The sequence below is a fragment of the Podarcis gaigeae genome (assembly GCF_964106915.1).
Source record: "Podarcis gaigeae genome assembly, chromosome: 1".
In the NCBI taxonomy this organism is placed as follows: domain Eukaryota; kingdom Metazoa; phylum Chordata; class Lepidosauria; order Squamata; family Lacertidae; genus Podarcis; species Podarcis gaigeae.
The window spans coordinates 11,922,637-11,950,309 of NC_139678.1; the positions used below are offsets into that span (position 1 = coordinate 11,922,637).

Consider the following 27,673-nt stretch of genomic DNA (forward strand, 5'->3'; position numbering starts at 1 on the left):
CAGCAAACGACAGAAATCCTTATGCATTGTGGAAATGAATCTAGTATGAATCACTGAATGGTTCCCTCTGCCGCAAGTTGTTATGTTTTTCATCTTGGGCCTCTGCCAGAGATTTATGAAGCCTCATTTTTTTTTGTATATTTGGTCTTTGGCAGGTGGAGCGATCTGTTTCTTCCTAAGTGACTGCCTGCTTGTTCCATGGTGCTGCCTGAACCATTAATGTTTTCTCTAACCACATGCTGACATTTTCCCAGCAATCTGGCCTTGTGTAAACACCTTCGCGAGACTGTTATCCCTCTCGCGAAGGAGAAATCATTACAATAGATCAGGCGCAGGTCTCAGCAGCCCTGCTGAGATGTGCAGCCCGATCCTAAGTGCATTGCTTCAGATGCCAACTCGCTAGAGTTCAGCGGAGGTTAGTCTAGGGGGATGAACACATCTGTTAGATTACGTTTCCAATTTTTCCAATCTTAAGTCCGGCTGACATTTCCACATCAGTTTGTCATTTTTAAGTCATCGCAAAAATCTGCCAGCATTTTAGTGAAAAATTTTACTTGCACATTTTTGTATGCATTTTCCCCAAATATAAAGAATAATAATAACAATAACAACAACAACAACAACTTTATTTATACCCCACCTATCTGGCTGGGTTTCCCCAGCCACTCTGGGCAGCTCCCAACAGAATATTAAAAACACAATAAAACATCAAACATTAAAAACTTCCCTAAACAGGGTTGCCTTCAGATGTCTTCTAAAAGTCATATAGTTGTTTATTTCCTTGACATCTGATGGGAGGGTATTCCACATGGTGGGAGCCACTACTGAGAAGGCCCTCTGCCTGGTTCCCTGTAACCTCACTTCTCGCAGTAAGGGAACCACTAGAAGCTGGACCTCAGTGTCCGGGCTGAACGATGGGCATGGAGATGCTCCTTCAATTATACTGGCCCAAGGCCGTTTAGGGCTTTAAAAGTCAGCACCAACACTTTGAATTGTGCTGGGAAACGTACTGGGAGACAATGTAGGTCTTTCAGGACCGGTGTTATATGGTCTCGGTGGCCGCTCCCAGTCACCAGTCTAGCTGCTGCATTCTGGATTAGTTGTAGTTTCCAAGTCACCTTCAAAGGTAGCCCCATGTAGAGCGCATTGCAGTAGTCCAAGCGGGAGATATCTAGGGCATGCACCACTCTGGCGAGACAGTCCGCAGGCAGGTAGGGTCTCAGTCTGCAAACGAGATGGAGCTGGTAAACAGCTGCCCTGGACACAGAATTGACCTGTGCCTCCATGGACAGCTGTGAGTCCAAAATGACTCCCAGGCTGCGCACGTGGTCCTTCAGGGCAGTGGCGGAGCTTCATGCTCTAGCACTGGGTGGCGGAGAGCAGGTGGGGCAGGGCTGGCGCACGTCCTGGGGGCGTGGCGCCCAGAGTGGGGGGGCAGCCGCAATGGCACCCCACCAGGATCACGCTGCCGAGGGCAGTTCACTCCCCTCACACTCCTCTTCCTCCGCCAGTGCTTCAGGGGCACAGTTATCTTATTCAGGACCGGGGGTCCTCCGCACCCACCCGCCCCCTTTCCCTCCAAAACCGTACTTCTGTCTTGTCAGGATTCAACCTCAATCTGTTTTGGTAGACCTGTGCATTCTTATCCACTTCCCTGCCCCTAATCTGTGCACTGTTGTACACATCCATATTTTAGCTGGAAGACCGCACTGCAAAACTTGTAGGAGTGTGTTTCAGTTCAGGAATTGTTTCAGGAGCTCTGAATTAGATAGGCCTGTGTTAAAAGTGTCAACTGAATCGAACCTTGCCCTCATCCCTATGTCAGACTACAGTGGTACCTCGGGTTAAGTACTTAATTCATTCCGAAGGTCCATACTTAACCTGAAACTGTTCTTAACCTGAAGCACCACTTTAGCTAATGGAGCCTCCTGCTGCTGCTGCGCCGCCGGAGCACGATTTCTGTTCTCATCCTGAAGCAAAGTTCTTAACCTGAAGCACTATTTCTGGGTTAGCGGAGTCTGTAACCTGAAGCGTATGTAACCCGAGGTACCACTGTACTGATCAGGTATTTTTGAATCTTCTTCCACAGAAAGAGTTCATTGCAACCAGAACAGCAGGGAGAAGGCTGGCCTTGAATTATAATATGTTATTTATTTATAATTACAAGGTGTTTGTTACCTGGAGGAGAATTCAAAAATGATACCCCACCTGTGGTCTGAAATGATGCCATCTACAAATTCCATTGCCTCAGTCTACCACCTCATCCCCCTGCATGATATAGACCAGGTCTGAGACTTCAGATGACAAGCAAAGCTTCTTCAGGTTGGAAGGCATTCCAATTTATTACCATTCTGCACACATATTGTTTTCAGGTTGCCTCGCTTTGGTTTTACTATGTCAACCTTCTTTTTATAAAATGCTTTAATGCAAGTTGCCTTGAGCAAATGTTCTCTGGAAAGGCTGCTAATACATTCTAAAATCAATAAATAATATTGTGGGAAAGCTTACTGTCAACCACAAACTTACTTAGAAATCAGATTCCATAGTTGCTGCAGGATGCCTGCAGGAAACAGTGAACCAGAGGAGGCCCAACAAATTGAAACCCAGCCCTGACAAGATGGCGGTTTAGGGTGGCCCCCTCACACATTGCCAGTATGAAAATAAACTATGACTAAATCAACCTGGCTTTGTCTGTGGCTGAGATGCTATGCTTCTGTTTGAAAAAGGTACCCACAGAGAGAAAATACATCCTAAGTTCTGTTTTTTTAAAAAAAAACAAAAACAAACCTTAATACTTGTTTTGTATATCAGGCACTCTGGGCAAGCTTAGTGCTTAATACACAGATAGGGGTGTGAAACATTTTGAAAACAAAAATAACTGGATCTTTCTTTTTAAACATAGTGCATGCCGCTTTGTGGAGGATTTCTTCAAAAAGTGAGCTAAAAATTGTGGGATAATGATTAAGTCTTTCATATCCCCCACCCCCATTTTTAAATATGGAAGATATTCCCCTCCCCCCCCGACACTCTTTCTTTTGCTTCAGGGTGGGGAAAGGTGAAATGTCACTCACAGGGATGAGACTGAAATTTGTTTTGGTCCACCAAGTCTATGATAAAGTAACTTACTTGCACTTCTTGTGTGGTGGCACGCCAGTGTGGTGTAGTGGTTAAGAGTGGTAGTCTCGTAATCTGGAGAACTGGGTTCGAGTCTCCGCTCCTCCACATGCAGCTGCTGGGTGACCAAAGAAGTCACACTTCTTTGAAGTCTCTCAGCCCCACTCACCTCACAGAGTGTTTGTTGTGGGGGAGGAAGGGAAAGGAGATTGTTAGCTGCTTTGAGACTCCTGAAGGGGAGTGAAAGGTGGGATATCAAATCCAAACTCCTCTTCTTCTTGAATCAATATGCCAAAACAATCATACAAGACTTACTTACAGAAATATAATAGTGGTATAATATCTATGGCAGCATTTGAATGACCCTTGTTTAAAGTAATTGTTAAGAAATAAGGTGATGAGTACAAACTGTTGTAAGAAGGTATTAGAAAATACAGAAAGAGTAAGGTGATAATGTTAAGTACATTCAACACTAGAAAGAAAGTTTACATTGGGGAATAATAGGAAGTCTATTTTATGTTAGTAAAAAGATAGCTTAAATTTATACAATCTCTTTTTCCTAAGTTTAACTTTTGTGAATCCAAAGAAGAGTATTAGTACATGGATGTTTTCATTTTTGTTGAATTAAGAGTGTGTATATTATGTATATTTATGTTATTTATGAATTTCAATAAAGTTATGTTTTTTTTAAAAAAATCAATACGCCAGCTGTGAAACAGCCACCGTTCGAAACTCACGCTTCTCTGAATTCCACGATAGGTTTCTCCAAGCATTCACAGATTACGGAAGAGCAGCCTACGTCTGTGAACGTAACAGAGCACCTTGCAAGACACAAAAAAGTGAACATTGTTCAAGCTGCATACCAGAAAAAAAAGTGTTTGTTGGGAGAAAGATGTACTGAAACATGACAGATCTTCCAGAGGATTTAATTTTTAAAAATCATAAACTGCTGTGGAAATGAAATGAAGATTTGTGGATGGGTTTTTTTTGGGGGGGGGGTGCAACCAGAATTGACAGATTCCCATCCCCTCTCAGCCCTAAGCTCTAGGCAGCGAAGACCAGCCTCGCTATTGGTGGCCCCAGAAAAGCACGAAGGTACGGACAGTGGGAAAAGCAAATAGTATATATAGGTATTTAAAACCACACACAGACAGCACAGATATGGTTAAGGTGCTGAGGAAGGAGAACTGCAGCAGCAGTGTGCGAGAAGCTGCCATCGCTGTAGCGGAGGCCTGGGTGAGCAGCTGGGCAGCTGGTTTCCATTTAGCAGCTGCCGTGGTCTCAGCTGAGGGAGGGGGCTGCAGCTGCGTGCTGGCCATGAATAGCCAGAGCGGTGTGCCGGCTGGCGAGGCTGGGGGGTCAGGCTGGGCTTCTGAAAAGCAGTGGGGAGGTGGGGCGGGGGGGGGTGGCTGGCTTTGTGAAAGGTTTCCTAGCCCAGCAGGGAAGCTGCAGTCCTTTGACTTCTGGGTTATTTGTTCCCAATGAGGCTTTTCAGTGGGGCATGGGGACGGAAGGGTTAATGGCAAAAGGGGAATGTGGGGTGGGGGGGTGTCCCATGGCCTAAAAGGTGAGAGCTGAGTTGTAAAACACACACACACACACACACACACACACACACCTGTTTGTGTAGATGGCATGGATCAAAGTCGCTGTTTTCTGCTGCTCTGGAGAGGGAAGGAAAAAAACCCACCTCCGAACAGCTGGAGCCAAAGGATTTTGCTACAGGTGCCTGAGCAGCTTTTGAAGAGAATGCAGATGTCGCTGCCCAACTGATGATTAGGATGGCCAGGTGGAGGAGGAGGAGGAGGAGAAGGGGGCTCTTGCACCTTTTAATGGCAGTGCAGAAGAGGGAATTTCAGCAGGTGTACCTGTTTAAATTCCCTCTTCTGCACAGCTATTAACCATTCCTCTTCCACAGCTGCTGCTGCTGCCCCCTCCTCCTTTTGATGATCTCAGCAATCACTCCTAACAGCAGATTACCAAGGGGGGTGAGCTGAAGCAGAACTACTAACAAAATATTAAACTATTCAGAGGGAACCCTGAGGTTTGCGCATGTGTAGATGACTTCCCCCCTTCCAACCCTGAAAAAGACCCTGCTCACAAGAGGACTGACCATGCTCAGTGGATGCTGTGGAAAGCTGAGCATCAGCTGGGGCCGTCTCTCTGAAGCCCAGTATCTGATGATTCAGCCACAACCGGGAGATGTTCTTGGGATGACAAATGCATAAGAGGACAGGGCTCCTGCGCTTTTAAGCATTGCGTACAAGATGGAATTCCAGAAGGAGCAGTTTCCCATGCAAGGGACACCTGATGAAATTCCTTCTGGGACACAAATATTAAAGTTGGCAGCAGCCTTGTCTTCATTTTACCTCTGGACCTCAGCTTCCCATCACTAGCACAGTATTGAGCATAAGACCAGAAAAAGCTAGGTTCAGATACCCAATGAAGTCATTAAGCCAATCATAAAATATACAAATTGATGCTCGTGAATTATAGGTGATAAACAGAAACTGAACCAGGACAAGATGGAGGTTAAGAGAATGATAGACTCTAGAATAGGGATTCAGCTTGTTTTGAACAGGATACTGGCATTTCCTTTTTAAAATCAGGTGTGTTGTTTTGGAGTACTCTGATCTAGAAGCTGAGACTGTCACTGTGGCAGCTGGTGTCTCTGCTCGCACCCTGGGACATGCCTTGGTTATGTCGAGACTGGATTACTACAATGCGTTCCTCCCTTCTGAAGACTCTTTGGAAAGCAAAGGATGTTAATGGGCACTCACCCAGGTGATATGTTTATTTCTATTATACAACAGCTCCACTGGGTGCCAAATTGTTTCTGGGTATGGTCCAAAAATTTGACTAGATTAAATATTTGTATGCCACTTTCCCAACGACACAGTTTACCTCAAAACAGCTTGTGACAACAGCAGAACATTAGAAAGGTACATTGCCATCAATATAATATCACAGCTCCATTGCCGGAGAAGCAAAAACAGTTGAATGCCGTTCAATAGAACCACGTAACTCAAAATAGTTTTATCAGAAAATGGTGGTGAGCACCAGCTGAATTTGATTACCTTTTAAGGTGACCGGTGACCCCCTTTGAAACTGTGAATCAGGGAAGGGCAGAATCAAAGAACTGAGTTCCTCTGAACATGTTCTAAGTCTAGGAATTGATTTTCAGTACCAGAACTGAGCTAAGCCAACAGTGTGATGCGGCAGCTAAAAAAGCCAATGCAATTCTGGGCTGCATCAAGAGGAGTATAGCATCTAGATCAAGGGAAGTAATAGTGTCACTGTATTCTGCTCTGGTCAGACCTCACCTGGAGTACTGTGTCCAGTTCTGGGCACCACAGTTCAAGAAGGACACTGACAAACTGGAACGCGTCCAGAGGAGGACAACCAAAAGGGTCAAAGGCCTGGAAACGATGACTTATGAGGAACGGCTAAGGGAGCTGGGCATGTTTAGTCTGGAGAAGAGGAGGTTAAGGGGTGATATGATAGCCATGTTCAAATATATAAAAGGATGTCACATAGAGGAGGGAGAAAGGTTGTTTTCTGCTGCTCCAGAGAAGGGGACACGGAACAATGGATCCAAACTACAAGAAAGAAGATTCCACCTAAACATTAGGAAGAACTTCCTGACAGTAAGAGCTGTTCGACAGTGGAATTTGCTGCCAAGGAGTGTGGTGGAGTCTCCTTCTTTGGAGGTCTTTAGGCAGAGGCTTGACAACCACGTGTCAGGAGTGCTCTGATGGTGTTTCCTGCTTGGCAGGGGGTTGGACTCGATGGCCCTTGTGGTCTCTTCCAACTCTATAATTCTATGATTCTAAGTCATAGGTAACTAGGAAGCTGCATTATACTGAGCCAGGCCATTGGTCCATTTAGCTTTGGATGGTCTACACAGACTGGCAGTGGTTCTCCAGAACTTCAGAAGGCTCCTCTCTCCCAGCCCTAGCTGAAGATGCTGGGGACGGAACGAGGGACCTTCTGCAGTTCAGATGCTCAACCACAGAGCTTCTGCAATCCTTTCACACAGAAGTCCACACCTGGTAACGCCCAGCTTTCTTCATTTTAGCATCCAGTGATCCCCTCCAGACTCCTGAAGGTTGTTGTTGTTTTGCAAGTGTATTATGCAACAGCATGCCATTGACACAAGAATAGTGCATTAGATTTATAGCGGACGGTTTGCAAATCATCCTGCTTTAGGAGTTATCCTGCGATGCTTCGCCAATGTTCCCGCAATATTGTCGTCTCAAGGGGAACTCTTACGTTATATAGAGCAAGGAAAGTGGGGCGAAACCACCTCCAAACCATTGGTGGTATAGAAACTTGCAGGATTTCGGCAAGGAGTTACAGGACACGCACTGGTGGGAAACGAAACAGTATGCGCACCCAGAAACCATTGCAAGTGGAAGCAAACTGGAAGTGGGGTCTCATGTAACCGCCCCGACACCATCATCAGCACAAATAATCATGAATGCAGAATAGAAAGGACATCTGGAGGGGTCCTAATTTAAGGAGGAAAAGCCTTGTCAGTCTACATGCAAAAAACCTACCATTCTGACCTGCATTATGTTCACCCTGCCATAAATGGCTCAGGTGCAAGACACCTGACAGACCATCTCTTCTTAGACCAGGTTGCCTACTCCTGAAGATGTACTGCAGACCCCTTTCTCTGTGACCAACCTATTGCTGAAGCGTGATTGGTAGAGATGTGCAAGAAAGGAATTCTTGGTAGTTGCGCCCTGATTTTTGGATTACCCTACCCAGCAAGATCTGTTTGGCTCTCATTGTTTTTCTCAGACTGGCTAAGACCTTCCAGTTTTTATCTAAGCCAAGCCAAGCCATGCAAGGGCAAATGTTATCTGTGGATGGCATTTGACTACTCAGAACAGACCCACTGAAATTAATGAGCATGACTAAGTTTGGACCATTCCATTTCTATTGGTCTACTCTGATCAAAGCTTAGTTGACCGCTACCCTAAATAAATGCACACTGGAGACTCAAGGGCAGATGTTTTGGACTACAGTAACCATCAGCCTTGGGAAGAGACTTAAAAGGCCTTAAGGTGCATGGGGTATACAGACCAGTGTGTCAGTGCCTGTAGAAATTAGCCTACTGTACAAAGGGACTTCTATCATTGCTTTCTCAATCTGGCCTCTGGCCCCTGCGCACCTCTAGCATGTGGCCCTCAGGAGGCTGCTTAGAAAGAAATGCGGCCCTTCAACTGTAAAAGATGCTCCCCTAAAACAGAATTGATTTGTATGGCTCTTTTGGACTTTTGTGGTCCACTACAGAAGGTTCAGGGTAGGGTCAAATCCTGCTGGATCTGTGTGCCAAATAGTCAAGGAGAACAATGTACGTACTGAAGACTCCCAGCGGTTGATCACACAGCCTACCTCCTCAAACACGAGCCAGACTTTCACTCTGGTTTAGACTATTCCACCTCTGCACTTTTTCGAAAGGACCAGGCTGCAAACCTGCGTTGACTTACTTGGGAGATGGACCGACGGAACTCTGTGGATGCCTCTCCAGAGTTGGCATCAAGGGTTTGGCACAATGGAGAACCCATATCCCCAGCACACCTGCTCCTCCTCTTTGCCACTGCACTGCAACCTGCCTGCTCCATCTTTCTCCTGCTCTAGCCAGAGGAGATGAGGAAGGTGAGAAAGGGGTACTGGTTGCTACCACCAGCAAATTGCTCATTGGCTCCATCTGGCAAGCAGGCAGATGGAAGCAACAATGCAGTATAACAGCAGCAGCAGCAGCTGGCAGTCATAACACTGAGGGGGTGGGCTCACTGAGCAAGGAGGGGCCATTGAGGGTGTCTTGCTCAAGCCCCCTCCCCCCCCCAAACTAGGACTGGGTTATTACTCACTGCAAGTCAGTTACCTCAGGCCATGCACTAAACGTTGCTACACTTTGGTAAGTGGGGGGGGGGGAGATATTCCTGTCTCATTAGGATCATTTTCTAATTTATTAGGCCAAGGCCCTCTTAGGAATGATGTGTGTACTTCTGCCAAAATGATAAACTTTGCAGTTTGTTGGGGCTCTAAAATACTTTGTGGGCTTCCTCCACTGACCTTATTTGACACAGTGTGATATTCCTAATTCCCCCCAAAAAGCCCATACTCCGATGCATGCTTACTTGGGAGTAAGCTTTATTATTGTACCAAGGGCCTTTCTTCCAATTCCTACTTTTCCTGCTGGGAGAGTTCCGCTGCTTATTCGAAGGCTCGACACTTAAAAAACTCAGAGTAACAACAGTGAAACGAGACGTTGGTCGCTGGAGTTCAGAGGGGATCCCGGATCCAAAAATGGATGACCACCGCTTGGTTCGGGAGCCGATCCTAAGGCCCCTAGCGAGAGACGTTCCCACTTGAATAAAATATTGGGGTGGGCGCATAATTGATCACAAGACGTGGCTCAAACATGCCATTTGAATGGCAATGCCCATCATCTTTAGGGGCCCGGCCCAGCCTGCTCAAATATTAGAGTGAACCAAGGGACCACGGCACCTTGTTAAGTATAAAGAAGCTTAGGATCGCGTTGCGCGCGCCACGCAACCATCAGCGCGAAAGGCTCTACCTGCACGCGCGGGAAATGAGGAAAAAAAGAGGGCAGCCCCTTTCCCTTCTTGCTCCCTAGTTCGCGGGCGGCGGCGCGAGCCGACGTGCCGGGCGCAAGAAGGCACACGCCCGATCCGCACCCCCGTGCAGCCGCGCACGTGCTGGGTCGGGCCCGGCCCACGCGCAACAAGTGGCTTGCGCAACAGCCCGCCGCGGGGCGGACGGCGAGCGGCAGGTCGGCGGCTGCGGCGCCTCCGACGGCTCGCTGGGAAGCGCGCACGCTCCGGCGTCCCCGCCTTGGCCCGGCCTTGCCGCTCGCTCGCTCGCCCAGCCCTTTCGGGAGCCGCGTGGCCACACCCGCCCGCCGCCGCCTCCTCCTCCTCCCCGGGCCCTTCCCCCTCATGAATATGAAGGCAGTGGCGGCGCCGTCTAATGGGCAATGAAGCTGTCACTCCGGCACCTACTTGTTGGCTGTTCGCGCAGCAGAGGCGCACAGAGGAGCGAGCGCAGTGGCGAGGCTGAGCTGCCGGCGGACCCGCGCTTCCCTCTGGCTGCCGCTGCGGCTGCAGGAGCGCGCCAGGCGCCCGCCAGGATCTGCCCTGCCTCGTCCGTCAGCCCGGGGCTTTGGCGATAAGGAGCGGCGGCGATCTGCAGGCTCCGGCCGGAGCTCTCCACCTTGCGCGCGGCGCTCGCCCTGCTGCCCTTCCCGCCGCCGATGCTCCGAGCAGCGGCCGGTCGATGGATTGTCTTCCCTGATCGACGGCGTTCAGCTCGGGGTAGCAGGCATGCTGGATTCTGGCAGGCGGCACTGGGTTCTCCTCGCGGCGGCGCTTAGGCTGTGGCTGCTCCTAACTTTATGGGTGCAGGTAAAACAACGCGGTCTCTATTTTTTGCGGAGGGGGGTTTGCTGTCTTGCAAATAAAAGGGAACAACGGGAAAGGGATAGGGGAGCGGAGAGGACCTTTATCGCAGCGCCCGCCTTACCTTTCTTCTTCAGCCGCCTGTGCTGCAGCGGGGATTGCTTTTTGGATAATATTTCCCCTCCTAAGAGAGTGGCAATCTGGAGCGCACCCTTTTTTGCGAAACTTAAGCCCGATCTCGCTTAAGGGGAAGAGGGGAGAGAGAGAGAGGAGAGCGTGCCTTCTGCTGCAGATCTCAGCCAGCCTCCCTTTCCAAACGCGTCGCTTCCAAGCCGGCGTGTTTGCTTTGGAAGAGCGCAGGCAAAGTTGCCGTGTGCAATGTTTGCATGGAGAATTTCGCTCCTCTTCTCTTTCCTCCAATTATGATTTATAATCCATTTATCTGCCCTCCCCCCCCCCATGGAACGCTTGCTTTTTTTTTTTTTTAACAGAAAACAAAACCGGTTTGCATAGCTCGACTGGTCACCCTTAAGACTTTGCGGTATAAATCCCAAATCATTTTATTTGGGAGTTGCTTATTTCAGTTGCAAATGGGAACATTCTGCAGTTCCCTTGCACGGCTTGTGAATATTTTCCCCCTCTCTATTGCCACAGCTAGCCGGAATTGCGGCACCGTGTCCCGTCCCCCCCCCTCTCCCCCCAGCTCTCGATCTCATCTTTTAATAGAACCGTCTAGTTGTAATAGTTGTTCGGGAAGGTTTGCTTTGCCGTAGGAAACTCCAGAGTGGCTGTTGGCTTGTAAATCTCCGCGCACTTTTTCTTCCCAAGACACTGTAGTAATGAGGTTGTATGTGTCTGTCACCCCCCCCCCCTCCTTCCCTCTCCCTCTCCCTTATTTTTAGGTGTCCCAGTCCACGGGCTATTTCGAGCTGCAGATTAACTCGGTGAAGAATGTAAACGGAGAATTGTTGAATGGGGAGTGTTGTGATGGCATGAAAAAGCCCCAGAACCTGGACTGCGCGCGGGACGAGTGCGACACTTACGTGAAAGTCTGCTTAAAGGAGTATCAAGCCAAAATCACGACCACTGGAGCATGCAGCTACGGCTCCGGATCTACTCCTGTTCTCGGTGGAAATACTTTTTATCTCAACAACCGCAATTTTCATCAGGGGAAAAGTCACGACATGGGCAGGATTGCTATCCCTTTCCAGTTTGCGTGGCCGGTAGGTCAACTTTCCTTTTTAAAAAATATGTATGTATAAAAATGTGTGCACGTGTTTGGAGATTTGCTCATCATTAAGCAATAGGCATAAGTGGTTTTGTGCACGGTATATAGGCTATGCGCTGAATGGTGTTTGGGGTGGGGGGGGAATAATTATTTGGGTGACCTTCCCTTTGTGGCTAGCTGCAGTTCTGTAACTTGAGGTGCTTTTCCTTCCGCCCTCTGTGGTTTTATGCGAAGTGCAGGCAGGGACTGGCTCAACTTGAATCGCGGTTCATTGCTTGGAAAATGCGAGGCGTTTTATTCTAACTGACAGACGAGAAGCACGCACTGATCGTTTTCTCTCCGCTGCTCCCCCGGAAAGGAGAAACGAGGAGCGGTTGTTTGTTTCCCGGGGGGGGGGGGGAAGAGCAGCCCCGATGCCGCTAGGCTTACATTATGGATTTGCAGGAGGGCTTCCTCAGAGCAGCGACAGACAGTAGCAGACAAGTGACTTGCACCGCGCGGATCTGCAAGGATGTGGCAGCTGGTGGTGCAAATGGCTGGTTATTTACTGGGAGCGGGGGAATCGGGCAGTGGAGATTTTTTTTTTTCAGGGAGCCCCAGGTGTTGGGGATAATGAACTCCTAGCAGCGTGTTGCATGGAAAGTGGGGAGGGGGGGCGATTTTGCCTAATAAAAAAAACCTGGGAAAGGGCACACCCAGAGGCATCTCCTCATAGGGGCGTGCCTGCTCCTCATAGGAGCAACTGCGAGCGGCGGGGAGGAAGGAAGCGCCTTGCGTGACAGCCTCCTCCCCGCGCTTTGCAAGATCCAGGTGTGAGCGACCGAGGCTGTTTAGAGGGGGGGGGGGTACTGTAGATGCGAAGGTGCTGCTGGCTTGCACGAGCTTTGATCCATACCCTTGGGTGTTTGAGGGCACAAGGCGCTGCTTGATGATTTTTGTTTTCTTAAAAAAAGGGGGGTGGAAATGCTGTAAGCAATTCCCGCCCGCTGTCTCTCTCCCCCCCCCCCCAAAAAATGGGGCGTGTATTTGCAAAATAAAAATAAAATGAAATGGCACCATCTCCAGCAGGGGGCGCCTTGCGCTCGTGCCGTTTAATTACATAGAATACATGCATATATAAAATGCACAACACCATCCCGCTCTCAGTGCAATGCCTAGAGAACATAGGGCGGGGATGCGTGTGTGTGTGTGTGGAGAAGTGTGCCGGCAGGGCGTGGAAAGAGGCGGCGGCGGCGGTTTCGCAGTGCAAAGCAGCTGCGCTTTAGCCGCGGGCTACGGGGAAGCGCGGGGCGCGCGTGCTGCTGCTCGCTTAGGGCGCGAGCGGCTTGGCTCCTGGGACCAGACCTGGCGGGGAGGGCGGGGGCGGGGCGGGAATGGCTCGCCCGCCTGGCGCGCGCCTCGGCAGCGACCGTTGGAGCGGGGAGGGCGCGAGAGGGAGCCGCCAGCCTCTCCCTCCTCCCTCCCAGGCTCTGGGTTCAAGTAGTGCGCGTCGTCGCAGTAGGGCGCACTTCTCTGAGGGAGGAATTCTGTGGAGAGAGCAAAGCACCTCTTCTCAACTTGGGGTCTTTTCAAAATGCATCCCTCCATGCCCAGAGTTTAAACTTTTGCCCATGAAAACCACATGCAACTGCCCCTGCCTTCTGGTTTTATTTTTTTTAATAGGAGTAACCAGAGAGGCTCACGCCTAGTGAGGTAGTCATGGCACAGTGTGGTGGCCTACAAATGTATACTTGGGGTGAACCTGTTGACATTGACACGCTACTGACTGACTTAGGGATGTTAATCTCGATGGCTTAGTCGTACGCAAGCCGGTGTCTCTGAGCAAGTGCAGAGTGACTTGTGTCCGATACAAAACGACGCTTTCCTCAGACGTTGGGTGGCAGGTGGAGGATGCAACCTGAGAATTTGTCTGAGGCCACAGGTCTCTTTTTTATGAATCTTACGCCCAGATTGAATCTGCTTCTAAGTTTATCCATATGCACACAGCCAGGGTGAGGGGTGGGAGAGAAAAAATCCCCCAATTCCTTCCTGTCAGAGTCCTGTGACTGACAGAAAACATCCTTAACTCCAACAGCTTCTATTATTGCCACGATGTGTGATTAAGAGAGGTTATTCTGATCCGGTGAACTTTGGCATTTTGGCCATTAAATTACCAGAGTTTTGGAGGTAGAAGTTTGGCATACTTCATTTTGTGTTTATAAAATTGTGTCCCCTTTTTGATCTCGACCTGGTCTAAATGGGCAGACCATGTGAAAGCTCAGGAGGGTTTGGGTCTGGTCAATACCACATATACACAACCTTGGGTTCCATGATTGAAGGAAAGTGGGGCTAAAATATAAGTAAACGTTCATGTGTTGTAGCCTTATGAGGCTTTGCCCTCGGGTGGGAAAAATATTGCGCCCGGGGTGATTATTGAAGCCTGTGGTGATTTCAGACAGGATTTGGGTATCCTGTCCCTTCAGTGTGACTCAGAGTTTTACTATGTCTTCCCAAAAAAATGCGCACATCAAGTACACAGCAACTGTATGGGTTTTTAAATTGCCATTTTCAGCCTCTCAACAGCTGTGTGATAGTCCATTTCTCATCAGCTGGTGTGCACATGTGTCAGTCAAAGAGACCTATGGAAATACTGGTAGTCATGTAGTTTGGTCTTCTCTTGCTGTGTCCACAGGATGACATCGCAACTCCACAATAGCAGGTAATAGAACAAGGTGTGTCCTGTGTGCTATGAAAAGGAGTTGTCTAAAACACGTTGGTTGATCTTTAGAAGAGCTTTGGAATGGATGCCTCTGGACTCTTATAGTACATAACTGTTAGCAGTAAGCCCAGCTGCCAAAGACAGACTGGTAGATGGTTTTGTATATATTGGAACACATCTTTTTACATGCTTCTAGATAGAAGTATGTTCTGTTACTTAGAGAATTTGCTTTGCAGACTCTGGGGTGGGAGTTAGGCAACTAAGTGTTGTGGAAGAAACTTGATGGCAAGCTGTGTTTGTTCTAATAGTTCTAATTTCTGTTTTAATGGTTAAACTATTTTAATGGGCATATTATATGTTTTAATGATGGATGTTTCATAGGTTTGATGAAGTTGTTTTACTGTGTATCTTGTACATGCTCATTATTATGCATCTTAATTATGGGCAGCTGTATTTTTGTGAGTGGCTTTATAGTTTACTTTGCTGTTGGCTTTTTTATGTTTGCGAACCACCTCTGTATTTCTTCTTGAAAAGAAAGATGGTATATAAATTCCAATAGTAATGCTGTTTGTTAGGGGCCGGGCTCTGAGCTTAGAAATCTGAAGAAAGGATTGTGTGTTGAGTCGTTTCAGTGCTAACAAGTACAGACCATGCCACCTTCTGTATTCAACAGAGTGTATGTAGTACCTTGCTCAGTCTTGTGGCAATCCTCTGGACAAACATGCAGTGGAGCTGATTGAGAGCAGCGCATCCAATATCCGTCTCCTACCCAAATATTTGTTGCTGGTATTCATTTTATGGATTGCTAGTCTGATTGCCATGGTCACTCTCTTTAAAGGGTACCTGGTTGAATAAGACTTGTGGCTGGCCTTCATATTCTCAGCAGGGGATACTTAATGATACCCATTCAGAATCTTCACAATTATTGCTAAAAACAAAGAGTACAGTTTTCAAATTAGCGGGAAACCCAGGTCTTTACGTGGGATAGCGCTTCCATTGCCAGGAGTATTGCAGTTTCTAATAAACCAAAATAGATGGTTTTCATCATAGCAGTTCTATTCTGTCGAATACAGTTGTGTGAATGTGATGAAAACCTGTTAGGTTGCCTGCTACAATTAGTAGAATTGCCAAATACACTGTGTGCCATATGTGTCCTTATGAATTTTAAGAAGTTGTAGTTCGGTCTAGAGACTGAACGTGTACCCCTCATGCCTCTCATGGGGGAGTTCATATAGCCAGGGGTGGGGGAAGCAAATATTCCCACCAAGAAAGCTGCTTATTCCCCACTCAGCAAAGTCCCATCATTTTGTAAGACAGGCATAGCTTAAGAATTTCTGAGATCATCTTCCTTAGTCTCAGCTCTCCTATCCACACTGTTTATAAGCAGTAAACAGGAAGATAGCTGTACCTCTACAGCTCTGCTATGGAATACCTTTGCACTGCAGTTAGTTTCTGCACATTCTAAAGAAATATCCCAGAACCTAAGCATACCTGTTGTCTTGCTCATATCCTGTACGTATTAACTGTTTGTGCCTTAGAATGCACCATTACTCTCCTGTAATAGCCTATTGAAGATTAAGCCCAGTAGTGGGCAACAACTCATCCAAGCCAGAAATCCCTGAATGGCCTCTGTGGAAGCCTAAGGCACCCTGGGAAATAGACAGAATAGCCTTTTTGTAGAGCAAGTGATTTGTATTCTCTTGCACCTGCACACTTTGATTATGTAGGTGCCACAGGATGTCATGCTCATCGAGGCTAGGATGAATTTAGCATTGAAAGAGAAGTGTGTTGTTTAGAAGTGTTGTTCTTTGTAGATATATGTACCTGAATATTTCAAAGTGGTGAAAATAAGTCATGTTTGTCTAATCTTAACTTTGCTCCTCCTCTGTATTTTTGAGGACTTTAACAGAACTATAACTTTTACTAAGACCTCCGAGTATAGGGTAGTATATAAATTCAGTAAATAATAATCAGAGTGCCCTAATTCATGATCTCCAACAGCCCCCACCTGATTCCTCTTTTGCAAGGTGATTCAGGTGAGGAGAGGTGCTGGCTCATGTTGCTTGTTTCAGCCCCGCTGAAATGGAAACAAGCCCTGTTGCTCCTTTTCCCAAATTTTCTGATCTGCACAGAGGGCATGGGGTGTGCTTTCACCTCTTGCAGTGCTTTCCAGTAGGCACTAAGTGGCATGAATTTCTCTTCTTTCAAGGCTTGGACTGCACCACAAGCCTCATCATCTTCTGCAATGCTGGTATGAAAAGGAAATACCTTTACCTAGTGCTGTTGAATTCCTGGAGAACTTGCAGGAAGGGATCGCCACTGTTAAGCAGTTTAGGGGTTCCTTAGAGCACTAAACGCAACTGGTTATTGTATTTCCATTTTTGTGTCTTACGTTTGTTTATATTAACATTTAGCCATTGAGGTTACGTTTGTCCCTTGATCTGTGTTGACGATGACTACAGCTATTGCAGATAAATGAGTATAGAACAGGCAGCCTCTCAGATACCAGAGTCCCAGTCTCTTTGGACTAGTCTGGAAAAAATTGTGCATTATTGCAGCTACTGTACTTGTATGATTTCTGAGTTTTGTTCCTTTTCTTCTTTGTAATTCAATAAGAAATATTGAAACTGCCTTTGGATCTTCTGTTTCCTTGTGCATAATGTTGCAGAAACACTTACTCCTAAACATTTGATGTGTACCTTCTACCCTTTGATCTTACCCCTATTGGATTTCAAAGAGACTAGTGCTACATTTATGGTTGTCGGTCTAGTCAACATAATGGTATAGAACAGCATTTAATTCTTGCACGGTGCAGCCAGCTACAGAAAGCTCCCCTTCTTCAGCTTGGATAGAGCCTACCCTTTTCTCTGATGCTAAAACTATCCCAGTTAATCTAAAGCACACGTGTGTTTTTATCGTAATCCTGGCTTGTAAATCACCACTTGCATGGTCACCTGTGGAAAATATAATGCATTCAGCCAGGCATATTGCTTGCCAGTTCCTTCTCCTGTCCTCCAGGATGTTGGTATGCTACAGAATAATTTACATTGGTATAAGTTGGCAAGATGTCATTATATTTGTAGGTGAGTAACTCAGTAGACTTACTAAAAGGCTTTTATTATGTCTGAAAGGTGTTTGCAATGTTTGGGGCTGTCATTCCATGCAAATTTACTTAACGATAAGTTCCCAAGTGACACTTCAGAAGTGGTCCGGCTCCCAAGTTATGCATCTAGAACAGTTAACTCTCAGCTCTTTAGATAGTGTTGTACTTAGAACTTCTACCAGCCCTAGTGATTAGGGCCAGTAGTCAGGGATGATGGCAGATGCAGTCCTGGCTCCTTGCAATTCATTTCTGTTTTACAGCCCTCACAATCCGGTGCTATTGGCACCTTGGCTGCCTTGTTGTACAGCTTTAACTTTAGATAATTTATGTGCACATGTCCCAATACTGATCCTTGGAGGACCTAACGTCTTACTTCACTTAAGTTGCAATCCTAAAAAATCCCATGGATTCAGCGGAACTTATAAGTCAACATTCTTTATGTTGCACTGTTGGTGATGGTGTGCTCTTTTTCTGTTGTCATAAATCCAAAGCCTTTAGCTGTTGAAACATCTTGATCTCTTTAGAAGTGCTTAGACTGCTACCTTGGGGAACATTTTGTAGAAATCTGGTAGAGTGAGTCAGGTGTGGTTTGTATATGCCTTTCATTACCGCTCTTCCATACTCCTTGCCCTAAACTTCGTTTAAAGTTTTCTTGCTTGAAAAGCTTTAACTTTAATTGACACTTTATTAGCTACTATACAAACACTGTGGACAAACTGTTAGATAAGCAAATGACTAAAACTGGCTCTTAGAACACCACACAGTTGGTTTACTATGGTTTAAATGTAGTTTAAATGTGACTTGATCTAAAATCAAAGCTTTAGTTGCTTTTTAGTTTCTTGGCTTTCATAAACTTTTCAAGTGAAGTTAATGGTCCTGCAAATGGTTTATAGTTTGAAAGCCATCTACATGGCTTCTGGTTGCATAGTTGGCACAGAACTTTACTGAATGGCTACAATGCAATCTCCTTTTATGTTAGTTCCATACTTGGCAGGCAAAGAGTTTTCTGGGAATTTCTGGACCTCAATTGCTAGGGAATGCATTTTTTTAAAAAAATGCTGTCAAGATCGTCACAAATTATACTAGAATAAAAGTTGCTATAGCAACCAGTAAATGACATGCTGCCTGATACCAGCACTTAATTAGGGTTGTTTATCCTTTACTTTGTGTAATTTGGCTTTTAACATCCTTTCTTCTCTATTGAGAGGAACCTCTTAATCTTAAGGGCATGTTCTATTTGGTATTACCTGTATTTGAGTTGGTGTTCATAATTCAGGGGGTCTGATATATCACTAATAATTTGAATTACCCCTATCATTAGGTACCCTTTTTGCAAGGGATACATCCAGCATTTGTATTGTTTTCCAAGGACAAGTAAAGGGTTGCTCAAGAGAACCCTTGGAGCACTTGGCTTTTACTACTGTAAAATTCCAGGGCTTACTCTTGTAAAGGTCAGAAACGATCTTGTTGTCTTGTTCCATTTAACAGGTTTCTTCAAGCCTGCACATTCCTCTTAGATCATCCATACAATAGAACACATCCTCTGACTCAGGTTAACGTGATGCTAACAGAGTGCAGGAAAGATGAAGGGGCACAAAGCCAGAGGTGCCTAAGGGGCAAGGGATAAGTTTTAACAAAGCCACATGACTCAAGCCAGCAGCATCATGAGATGCAAAGGGAACTGGAGGTAGCATTTTACAAGTTGCCAGGCAGTTTGACAAGAGAGAGGATGGTGGGGTGAAAAGGGGAACCTTCTCCAGTGTGCAAAATGAAGCGGACCAATATTCTGTGTACTACTATAAACAGCTTCACTGGTATTGTGTACAGCAATATAAATTATCGCTATCTTTCCTGATAAAATCTTAAGATTGGGTTTACTGTCTTTTATGGCTTTTACTTAACCTCTGTTTGGCCTTCCATTCATGATTGCCTTGTACATTCATTCTGATGAGTAATAACTCTTTTGACAAGTCTTTCTAGATGCATTGCATTACAGTTAATAGAAATGGGCCATAGAATAGTTTGGGTCTGCCCGGCCAGGCCCTAAGTTCCTTCACCTCTCTTGGGTCATTTAGACAAGTGGGCACCTATCAATCACATGACATCACAATGACGACAGGTCACCCAAATTAACATTTTTCCTTAGTGGGTATGATAGAGCCATGCCTGCAAAGGAAGATCCTTTGCACTGCCAGCTTCGGTTCAACATCAAGTGTGGGCAGGTGGACATGGCTTGGGGAAATTTTTATTATGGGCCAGATTGGGACCTGTGCTAGGTCTAATTCGGCTCACAGGCATTGCTATACAGTATAGTATTCATTCTTCCTTTTTCATCCCTTTTTTATTCCTAAAGTATTTTTCTCCTGGCTGTTATTACCAGTTGTAGGGTGTCTGAGCTGTGCACCTTTTTTCTGTTTACTTATCTGATGACAAAATCTTCTGATTGCATACTGACTTTTTCAAATCTTCTATAAACCATTGCCCTCTTTTTCTAGCTGCTACAATCTCTCTCTCCCTTGAAAATTCAATAGGTGGTGGGGCAGCAGTATTTCCTCACCAAATACCCTGTGCTTTGGTTGGGTTTCTACTAGTCTGTGAGAAACGTTATGTTCAGAGTCCTTTAACTGCTAGATTTCTCAGTCTTCAAGCTTGTCTAATGTGTCTGGACTACATGGGAACCAAATGTCAAGTTTCTATGCACTTTAGCAGTTCTCTTAAATGAAAATTGATGGTTGCTTTTCAACTTCAGCACTGCTAAATATTCCATTTGAAATCAAGGGGGAAACAGATAATAGAGCTGTTTAGCCCCCAATTTTAAACTGCTTTTAATGCAGCTCTTTGAAAAGACCTTAAATTAAGAAGATAAACATTTGTATTCTGTGCATCACCAAGAGTAGATTTCACCAGCAAAACGGAGTCCTTTTTAAGACTATAATTTCACATTTGTGGATTCTTCACAGCTTATAGATTCCTAAAAAGTGCATAGAAATTGAAAATACCTGGAGGCTTTAACTTGCCTTGTGCGATCACATATTCATTATCATTTATGTTTAGAACCATCAGAATGATAATGAATTTCAATGAAGGGCTTGGTATGAGAGAACCACAGGTCTATGAGAATATGACACACATGGTCTATAAATACGACTTTTGCAAGTCATATCCACGTAGTAGAATTCTTGTTGCAGCTTGGAGTAAATGAGCATCCACTGGAATTGTGTGAATCTGAACACAGAACTCTTTCAGTAAGAGCTCATGTTTAAGTAACAGATTTGCATGTGTTTCCTGGATGGATGTGGTGGTGATGGTTGTTTAGGTAAGCATCTGAATTTCTTTAGCGGCCTGGTGGCTTCTTTTCAAAATAGGAACACGTTCTCTCCTTCCAGTAATAAGTAGGGATAATTGAGCTTTTCCTCAGTTTTCATTTTCGTTGCAGCAGTCAACTCCTCATTGTAACGTGGCAATTGGATATTATATTGTAGTTCTAGAAATTAGAAAATTGACTCTTCTGCATAGGAATGAAAGATGGTGGTACAAAGAAAGGGATTAAATAAATTGCAGTTCTCAACATGGGCACTAGTAACATCCTTTCAAGTGGGAACAGTATGGTGTTTATGCTTGTGTCCTGTTGCTGAACTTAGATAGTGGCTTCCAGTATCACAGAAGTTACTTCATTTCCTCCCTGAAGTTTCCCATTTGTTTCTAGATTTCAAGTAGCATTCTTCTGATGCGTCTTCATTGAAGAACACGTGTAGGGGAGATTTAACCCTCATCCTTGTACTGCTCTCAGGTTTTTGAAAAAAGTAGTAAATTTTAAAAGCATACAACAATAAGCTGAATTATGTGAAAAGAGTATGAAGACATTTGCAACACCTTACTAAGATACTTCATAGGATCCAGGTAGGATTGTGTACGTGCAGAAAATAAACACGTTAAAATAAAGAGGTACTGGTAATAAAGAGCTGACTGACTTTATACATTAAGTAAAAAGTCACTTAATGTTATTCAGTATCAATAAACAAAAACGGGCTGCTCTAGACAGGTCACAGGCAATTCAGAAATCCTGGAACTTGTTCAAGCATGTGTAGAGTATCTTTGCCAGATAGAGAAACAACAGCTGGTCCTGCACATCTGCAGTTTCAGAAGACAAAGCTTCTAGTTTGTGGTTAAGATTTGTGGCTGCTTACTGGGCACATCTACATTACGTCTAGATTCACTGAAGCTCCTTCTCTTGCATGGAATAGACGTTTCTTGTCCACATACACACCTGGTGATACTTACATATGAAAGGGGAAAGTATGGCTGCTTTGTTGAAAGATACGCGTTGGGGTCTGATGGAACCCTCAAGCTCAGCATAATTATCATCCAAATTCTACTTAAAGACCTCCAATGAAGGAGAGTCCACCGCCTCTATTGGGAAGCTGTTCCATTGTCAAACAGCTCTTACTGTTGGAAAGTTCTTCCTGATGTTTAGTTGGAATATCCTTTCTTGTAAATTGAATCCATTAGTTTGAGTCCTTTCGTCCAGAACAAGAGAAAACAAGCTTGTTTCATCCTCCATGTGACAGCCCTTTAGATATTTGAAGATGGCTATCATATGAGTCTCCTCTTCTCCAGACTAAACTTACTCAATTTCCTCAACTGTTGCTTGGTTTCCTGACACTTGATCATTTTGGTCGCCCTCCTCTGCACATGTTTCAGCTTGTCAATATCCTCCTTAAATTGTGCCGCCTAGAACTGGACACAGTATTCCAGGTCTGTCCAAGGCAGAATATGCAGTACTATGCCTTCCCTTGAGCATAACACTAGACTTCTGTTGATGCAGCCTAGAATAGCAATAGCTTTTTTTGCCGCTGCAATCACACTGTTTACTCATGTTCAGCTTGTGGTCTACTCAGACTGCTAGATCCTTTTCACATGTACTACAGGCAAGCAAGGTGTCCTCCATCTTACATTTGTGCAGCTAGTTCTTCCCACCAGACTTTGCTTAATCTTATCACCCAGCATATCATTACAAGCTTTCACTTATGAAATTTTTATTATTAGCCATGCACCTTAATAGGTTATATACTACGTACAAGCACAGTTTGATCATTCCTCTCTTCACAAAAGTATCCTAAGATTGTACCCTAAACAGCCTCAGCCCAGTATACCTGGAGTTTCTCCACCCCCATCGTTCTACCCATCCACTGAGGTCCAGTGCCGAGGGCCTTCTGGCGGTTCCCTCACTGTGAGGTTGCAGGGAACCAGGCAGAGGGCCTTCTCGGTAGTGGTGGGACACCCTGTGGAACACCCTCCCATCAGATGTCAAAGAAAGAAACAACTATTTGACTTCTAGAAAACATCTGAAGGCAGTTTAGGGAAGCTTTTAATAATTGATGAATTGTTGTATTTTAATATTTTGTTGGGAGCCGCCCAGAGTGGCTGGGGAAACCCAGCCAGATGGGCGGCGTATAAATTGTTGGTGGTGGTGGTTGGTGGATGGTTTCACTTTAAGATGCCAGATTTGTAACAGAACTTAGTTAGCGATCCTGGCATGTTTGTGAAGAAGCAAGCCACACTCCTGGATTTAGTCATAACATGAAGCTGTTGCCTTCCTTGTTTCTTCGCCTGATTGTGTGAAAGGAGAAACAAAACAGGAGGAGCAGTCAGGCAGTGTGTGCAGCGCTATTCATCCCAAGGTTCTTCACTTGTCATTTTATGCAAATGTGCCCATTTCCTGTAAATGGAGATCTGCTAGGAAGTCAATGCCCCCCTTCCTGCATAAACTCAAGAACATAATATCATGGGAATGTGTGGCATTATGTTTGTACGCTGAATTGATGATGGACGCTTCCTGTTGAGTTCAGGTGGCCAAAAAGAAAGATCAGCAGTATGCTTTACATCTTTACAAGTTACTATTTGCCATCAGTTTTGTTCTTGAAGAGTCTAGACTCTGGTGGGTGAACATATTTGCATTTTTAGATCTCCTTCTTTGCTCTATATACACTGGGTTTCTGATATGTGCCACGCCACCTGTGTTTTTACTGACCATACCCTAGTTGGATATTTCTGGCTTCTTTATTTGCCTTGCCATAGTTATGGTTAGATTTCCCTATAATATATATTTTAAAAAAGTTGTCTGATATCCGCACTCCTGTAAGATCAAAGGTGTGCTTTATGGCCAGTGTTTGGATTTCTAACTGCTTTTCTTTGTAAAGTTTAGTGAATACAGAAGTACACTATCTACAAAGCAGGTTCAATTGGACTTTCTGACTTCAACTTTGTGCTACTGTAAATTAAATAGATTAAACTGCACCATATAAATATGTGTTAAATCCATGCAACTGTTTGAGTTGTTCTGCATTATATAATGTTGTTCTGCATTATATAATGTTTATGTAGTGCCACCTTAAGGCATTATACTATCCCGGGGGGGGGTACAGTCTAAAATTAGATGCAACAGAGAGAAACAGAGGCACGGGTAAACAGTAGAGAGAACTAATAGTGCATATATATTTGTAGGGTAGGCCATTATTAATACCAACAATAGACATGTGTGTTCATACACTAACAGAGCATTGGTGACTTGCCAAAGGCCACCTCTTGAGTTGATGGCAAAGACAAGGGTTAGGGTTAGTTAATCATGTTCATTAATTTCAGTGCATCTTTTCTGAGCCGTATTCAATTAAAATTTTGACTTTGGATTGCCAATGCACCAATATTGCAATGCCATTATACAAATTTATGGTGTGACACTATTTGGAGTACTGTATGCAGTTCTGGTCGTCTCACCTCGAAAAGGATATTGTAGAGTTGGGAAAGGTTCAGAAATATGAAAGGGCAACTAAAGTGATCAAGGGAATCGAGCGACTCCGTTATGAAGAAAGGTTGCAGTGCTTGGGACTTTTTAGTTTAGAGAAAAAGCAAGTATGTGGCAACATAATAGAAGTTTATAAAATTATGCCTTACATGGAGAAAGTGAAGAGAGAGAGAGAGAGGAAAGTCTCCCTTTCTCACAACACTAAAATTCATGGATATCCAGTGAAGTTCGATGTTAGAAGATATGAGATATGTAAAAGAAAGTGCTTCGTGCAGCATTTAGTCAAACTATGGTACTCCCCCAGGCAGCAGCGATGATTTAAAGTCGGTTGGGAATTTAAGGTGGGTTAAATTGATGAAAAGAACACACACTTTCACATTCTAGATTTTGGAAATGCAGCTGGAGAAACTTCCTGAGACCTGTCTTGCTATCAGAGTAGATAGTGCAGAGTTAGATGGACCAAAGGTGTGCTACAGTACAAGACAGCATCATGTAGGCAGAAGAAATTGGAGGACTAGGGTCAGATTATGCAAAATGATCTGAAGATATGTGAAGAGTGATACGCAATAGACTTCCAATTTGTGTGCATTAAACTTGCACAATTGCAACTTTATGTGCTTGGTGGCTGGCCAGATGACATCTCACATATTAAACACATGTAGGGCAGAGAGCTTAAAAGCTCTTTCCATGATGGGTTTTCCTGCCTTGCTTGGTAGGCATGGCCTGCTCAGTGTGTCGGCTACAGAAAGATAGGGATGGTCACGTGAGGGTGCTTCCAGGGTTGTTCTGAGTAGACATGGTTCGGGGTTTATGCTCGGTGCCCCAGAATGTAATGCCTGCACAAGTTGTGAGTCTACTGTACTCAAGTTTGGAAAATGATTCTAGTATTTAGAATAGCAGAACACAAAACAAGACAAGATCCAATTAGAATGGGCACCAAAATAGTGGATGAAGTTAAAATTGAAGTTCTAAGCAGCACATGTTATGGCAAGTAATCCTGGACTCATAATTTGTTTGCAAATTAACAAGTTACTAGAGACACTTTTCTAGTAGAAAGCTCATTGAGCACTTTTGCCTTTGCATCGCGCATTACTGTAACAGATGCTTCGGGTAGAAATAATTAATTGGAATACTATTACGTGAATCTAATGGCCACTCATATTTAGAATGTTGTTTGCTTTCTTCTTCTCAATGATTAGAACTGTTGTTGATATACTCTCTTCATTAGATGTACAGAGGCCAATTAAGTATGGGTGTATGGGTAGGATTATAAACTTCACTAGCTTATGAAAGAGGTTCCCCCCCCCCCCGAGTTTTTAATGTACATCATGCAATAAAACTCGCCTTCCACACTTTTATTTATTCTCTCAACTTGCTTATTATATAGACCATGGAGAAAACATTACCAGCAAGCCTCCTGAATTACAGTGTCTTGTTTTAGTAAATATCTGCCTTAAACATTCATAGTCTCAGCTATGAAACTTTGAACCTGTAGGCTTGTTTTGGTTGCTAACTTGGAACTTTAATTGTTTTAAAGATGTTCACCCTGTTTTCTGCTGTTGGTTGTATTTTGGAGCTGTTCTAAGACCATGAAGTATGCTTTGAGGCTTTCACTAATTCTTAGCTAGCTGAAATCTATAGGGGTCCACAGAGTCTGACTTACTATCCTCTCTCCCCATAGTTTTGCATTGTCCTGGAACTTGGCAGGTAGTAGTTCTAGTTGCAGGTATTGCTCTGACTGCATGTGTGACATATTTTAGTATCCAATTTGAATGTTTGCCATCAATATCCAAGTTGGGAATCTACTGTGTCTAACTGAATAGCTCTTATTGAGTCATGGATCATGTGAATGTGGTTGGATTCTGGTCAGCTGCTTGCAGTTAACCCCATAAACCACAGTATATGTGGATAGTACACTTGTTATATGAAGAGATATCACTCACTCAATGAGCTGCTGCGGCAAAGAGTTGCTGCACTGTCACTTAACAATTCATTAACAGTTAGTCATATCTCCATGAAATATTCACTGCATTGTTGCTACTACCCATGCCTAAAACTTATCCTGGGGTTTGTGTATGCACATGTATAATAAATAGTGAAATGGAATATGAACTCATATAAAGGAATGTACTTTGAAGCTTTGAAGGGTTTGTTGGTGCCTGTTAGTATGATTCATCATTAAAATTCTGTAACCTTTTTACTGACCTACTAGCTGCTAGGTATAGGTGCTGGCAATAACCTGACCTCATTCAAACATCACTTGGAAAACTATGTTTTAAATGTGAATGTACAGTGTGTTCACTCAACTGCTACTGGGAAACGAGCTATAATCCAGTTTAGCATTTTGTCTGAATCTCCAAACAAACCCATCATTGGCCAAAGTCTCATATTGGCTTTCCACGAAATAAATCACAAGCCTGGGTTTGGACACAACACTAAACCATACCAGGGCTTGTTTCCAGCCAGGGTCAGGAATGAGTGAAGCGCCGGCAATTTCGTACTTTCTGCATGTATGCTGCATGTTCATACTTAAATGACAGTTTAATTGTAACCCTGGTTTAAGGTGATGTGTGAACTAGACCTGAGCCTCAGGCTCAGTGAATAAAACTGTTAATACGAAATCTTCTTTTAACTGGAAAGATTATGTTGGAGGACTGATAACTAAATTATAAACTTAGCCTTGCTTCATGGGGAGGTTGCTAAGAAACTGATGAATAGTCTCTAGAGTAACCAGTTATGTGTTGTCTGGCCAGAGGCATGAGCTTGCTCTCTGAAGACTTTAGCTCTCTTGCTGGCTCATAGCTTGCTTCATATCTAAGCACGCGCCTAGCTTTGCATGTTTTAAGTAGCTTTACATATCTTTCCGAAATAGGAACCTCTGTTCCTTAATACTGATTCTGGAGCCTTAGCATTTAATGTTCAGCACTGTTTTTTTCATAACATAACTTGCAAAATCTAAGAAAAGATCTTGAGTTAAGAGCTAGAAATTGAGATGCTAAATTTAAAAAATTTCAATTTCTCCTGATGCAGAAACTACAGAACTGGAATAGTGTCTTCTTTTTTCCAATAATGCTCAATCCTGCACATGCCACTTTCCTGCTGGAAATGATCCTTCTGATAGTTTTGGAAAAAGAGAGACAGCTGGAAAATGGGATGGAGAACAGTCAAACTTCTTTTCTCCCTCCTTTTGCACCATAGTCTTGATCTGTGAGTGGGGGCTGCTCTGATCCATCACTGGGAGGCCCTGTAGAGGAAAATAAACAGGGGGAATCCGGAGTATGTTCAGGCATGCTAT

The 27,673-nt window shown here is 44.6% G+C and overlaps 1 protein-coding gene and 1 long non-coding RNA gene across 5 annotated transcripts in view; one reads left to right on the plus strand and one right to left on the minus strand.

Annotated features, from left to right (window-relative positions):
- LOC310845196 overlaps nt 1-14,241 on the minus strand; it is a 280,162-nt gene extending 265,921 nt beyond the window's left edge. The window contains exon 1 of the long non-coding RNA XR_014564566.1: nt 14,212-14,241. This is a non-coding gene — a long non-coding RNA (uncharacterized lncRNA). The remainder of the gene's footprint in view (nt 1-14,211) is intronic.
- The window catches only part of JAG2 (jagged canonical Notch ligand 2), an 88,233-nt gene continuing 70,453 nt past the window's right edge, over nt 9,894-27,673 (plus strand). For 2 of the 4 annotated variants that reach the window (XR_014562263.1, XM_083731554.1), the window contains exons 1-2: nt 10,095-10,553; nt 11,450-11,770. Coding sequence is in view for 2 of the 4 variants with exons in the window: in XM_083731554.1 (XP_083587680.1) it covers nt 10,473-10,553; nt 11,450-11,770 (402 nt within the window). In the remaining 2 variants the exon portion in view is untranslated. Of the gene's footprint in view, nt 10,554-11,449; nt 11,771-13,181; nt 13,468-14,446; nt 14,474-27,673 lie in introns of those variants that run through there. The other 2 variants (XM_083731555.1, XM_083731557.1) reach the window with 2 other exon arrangements.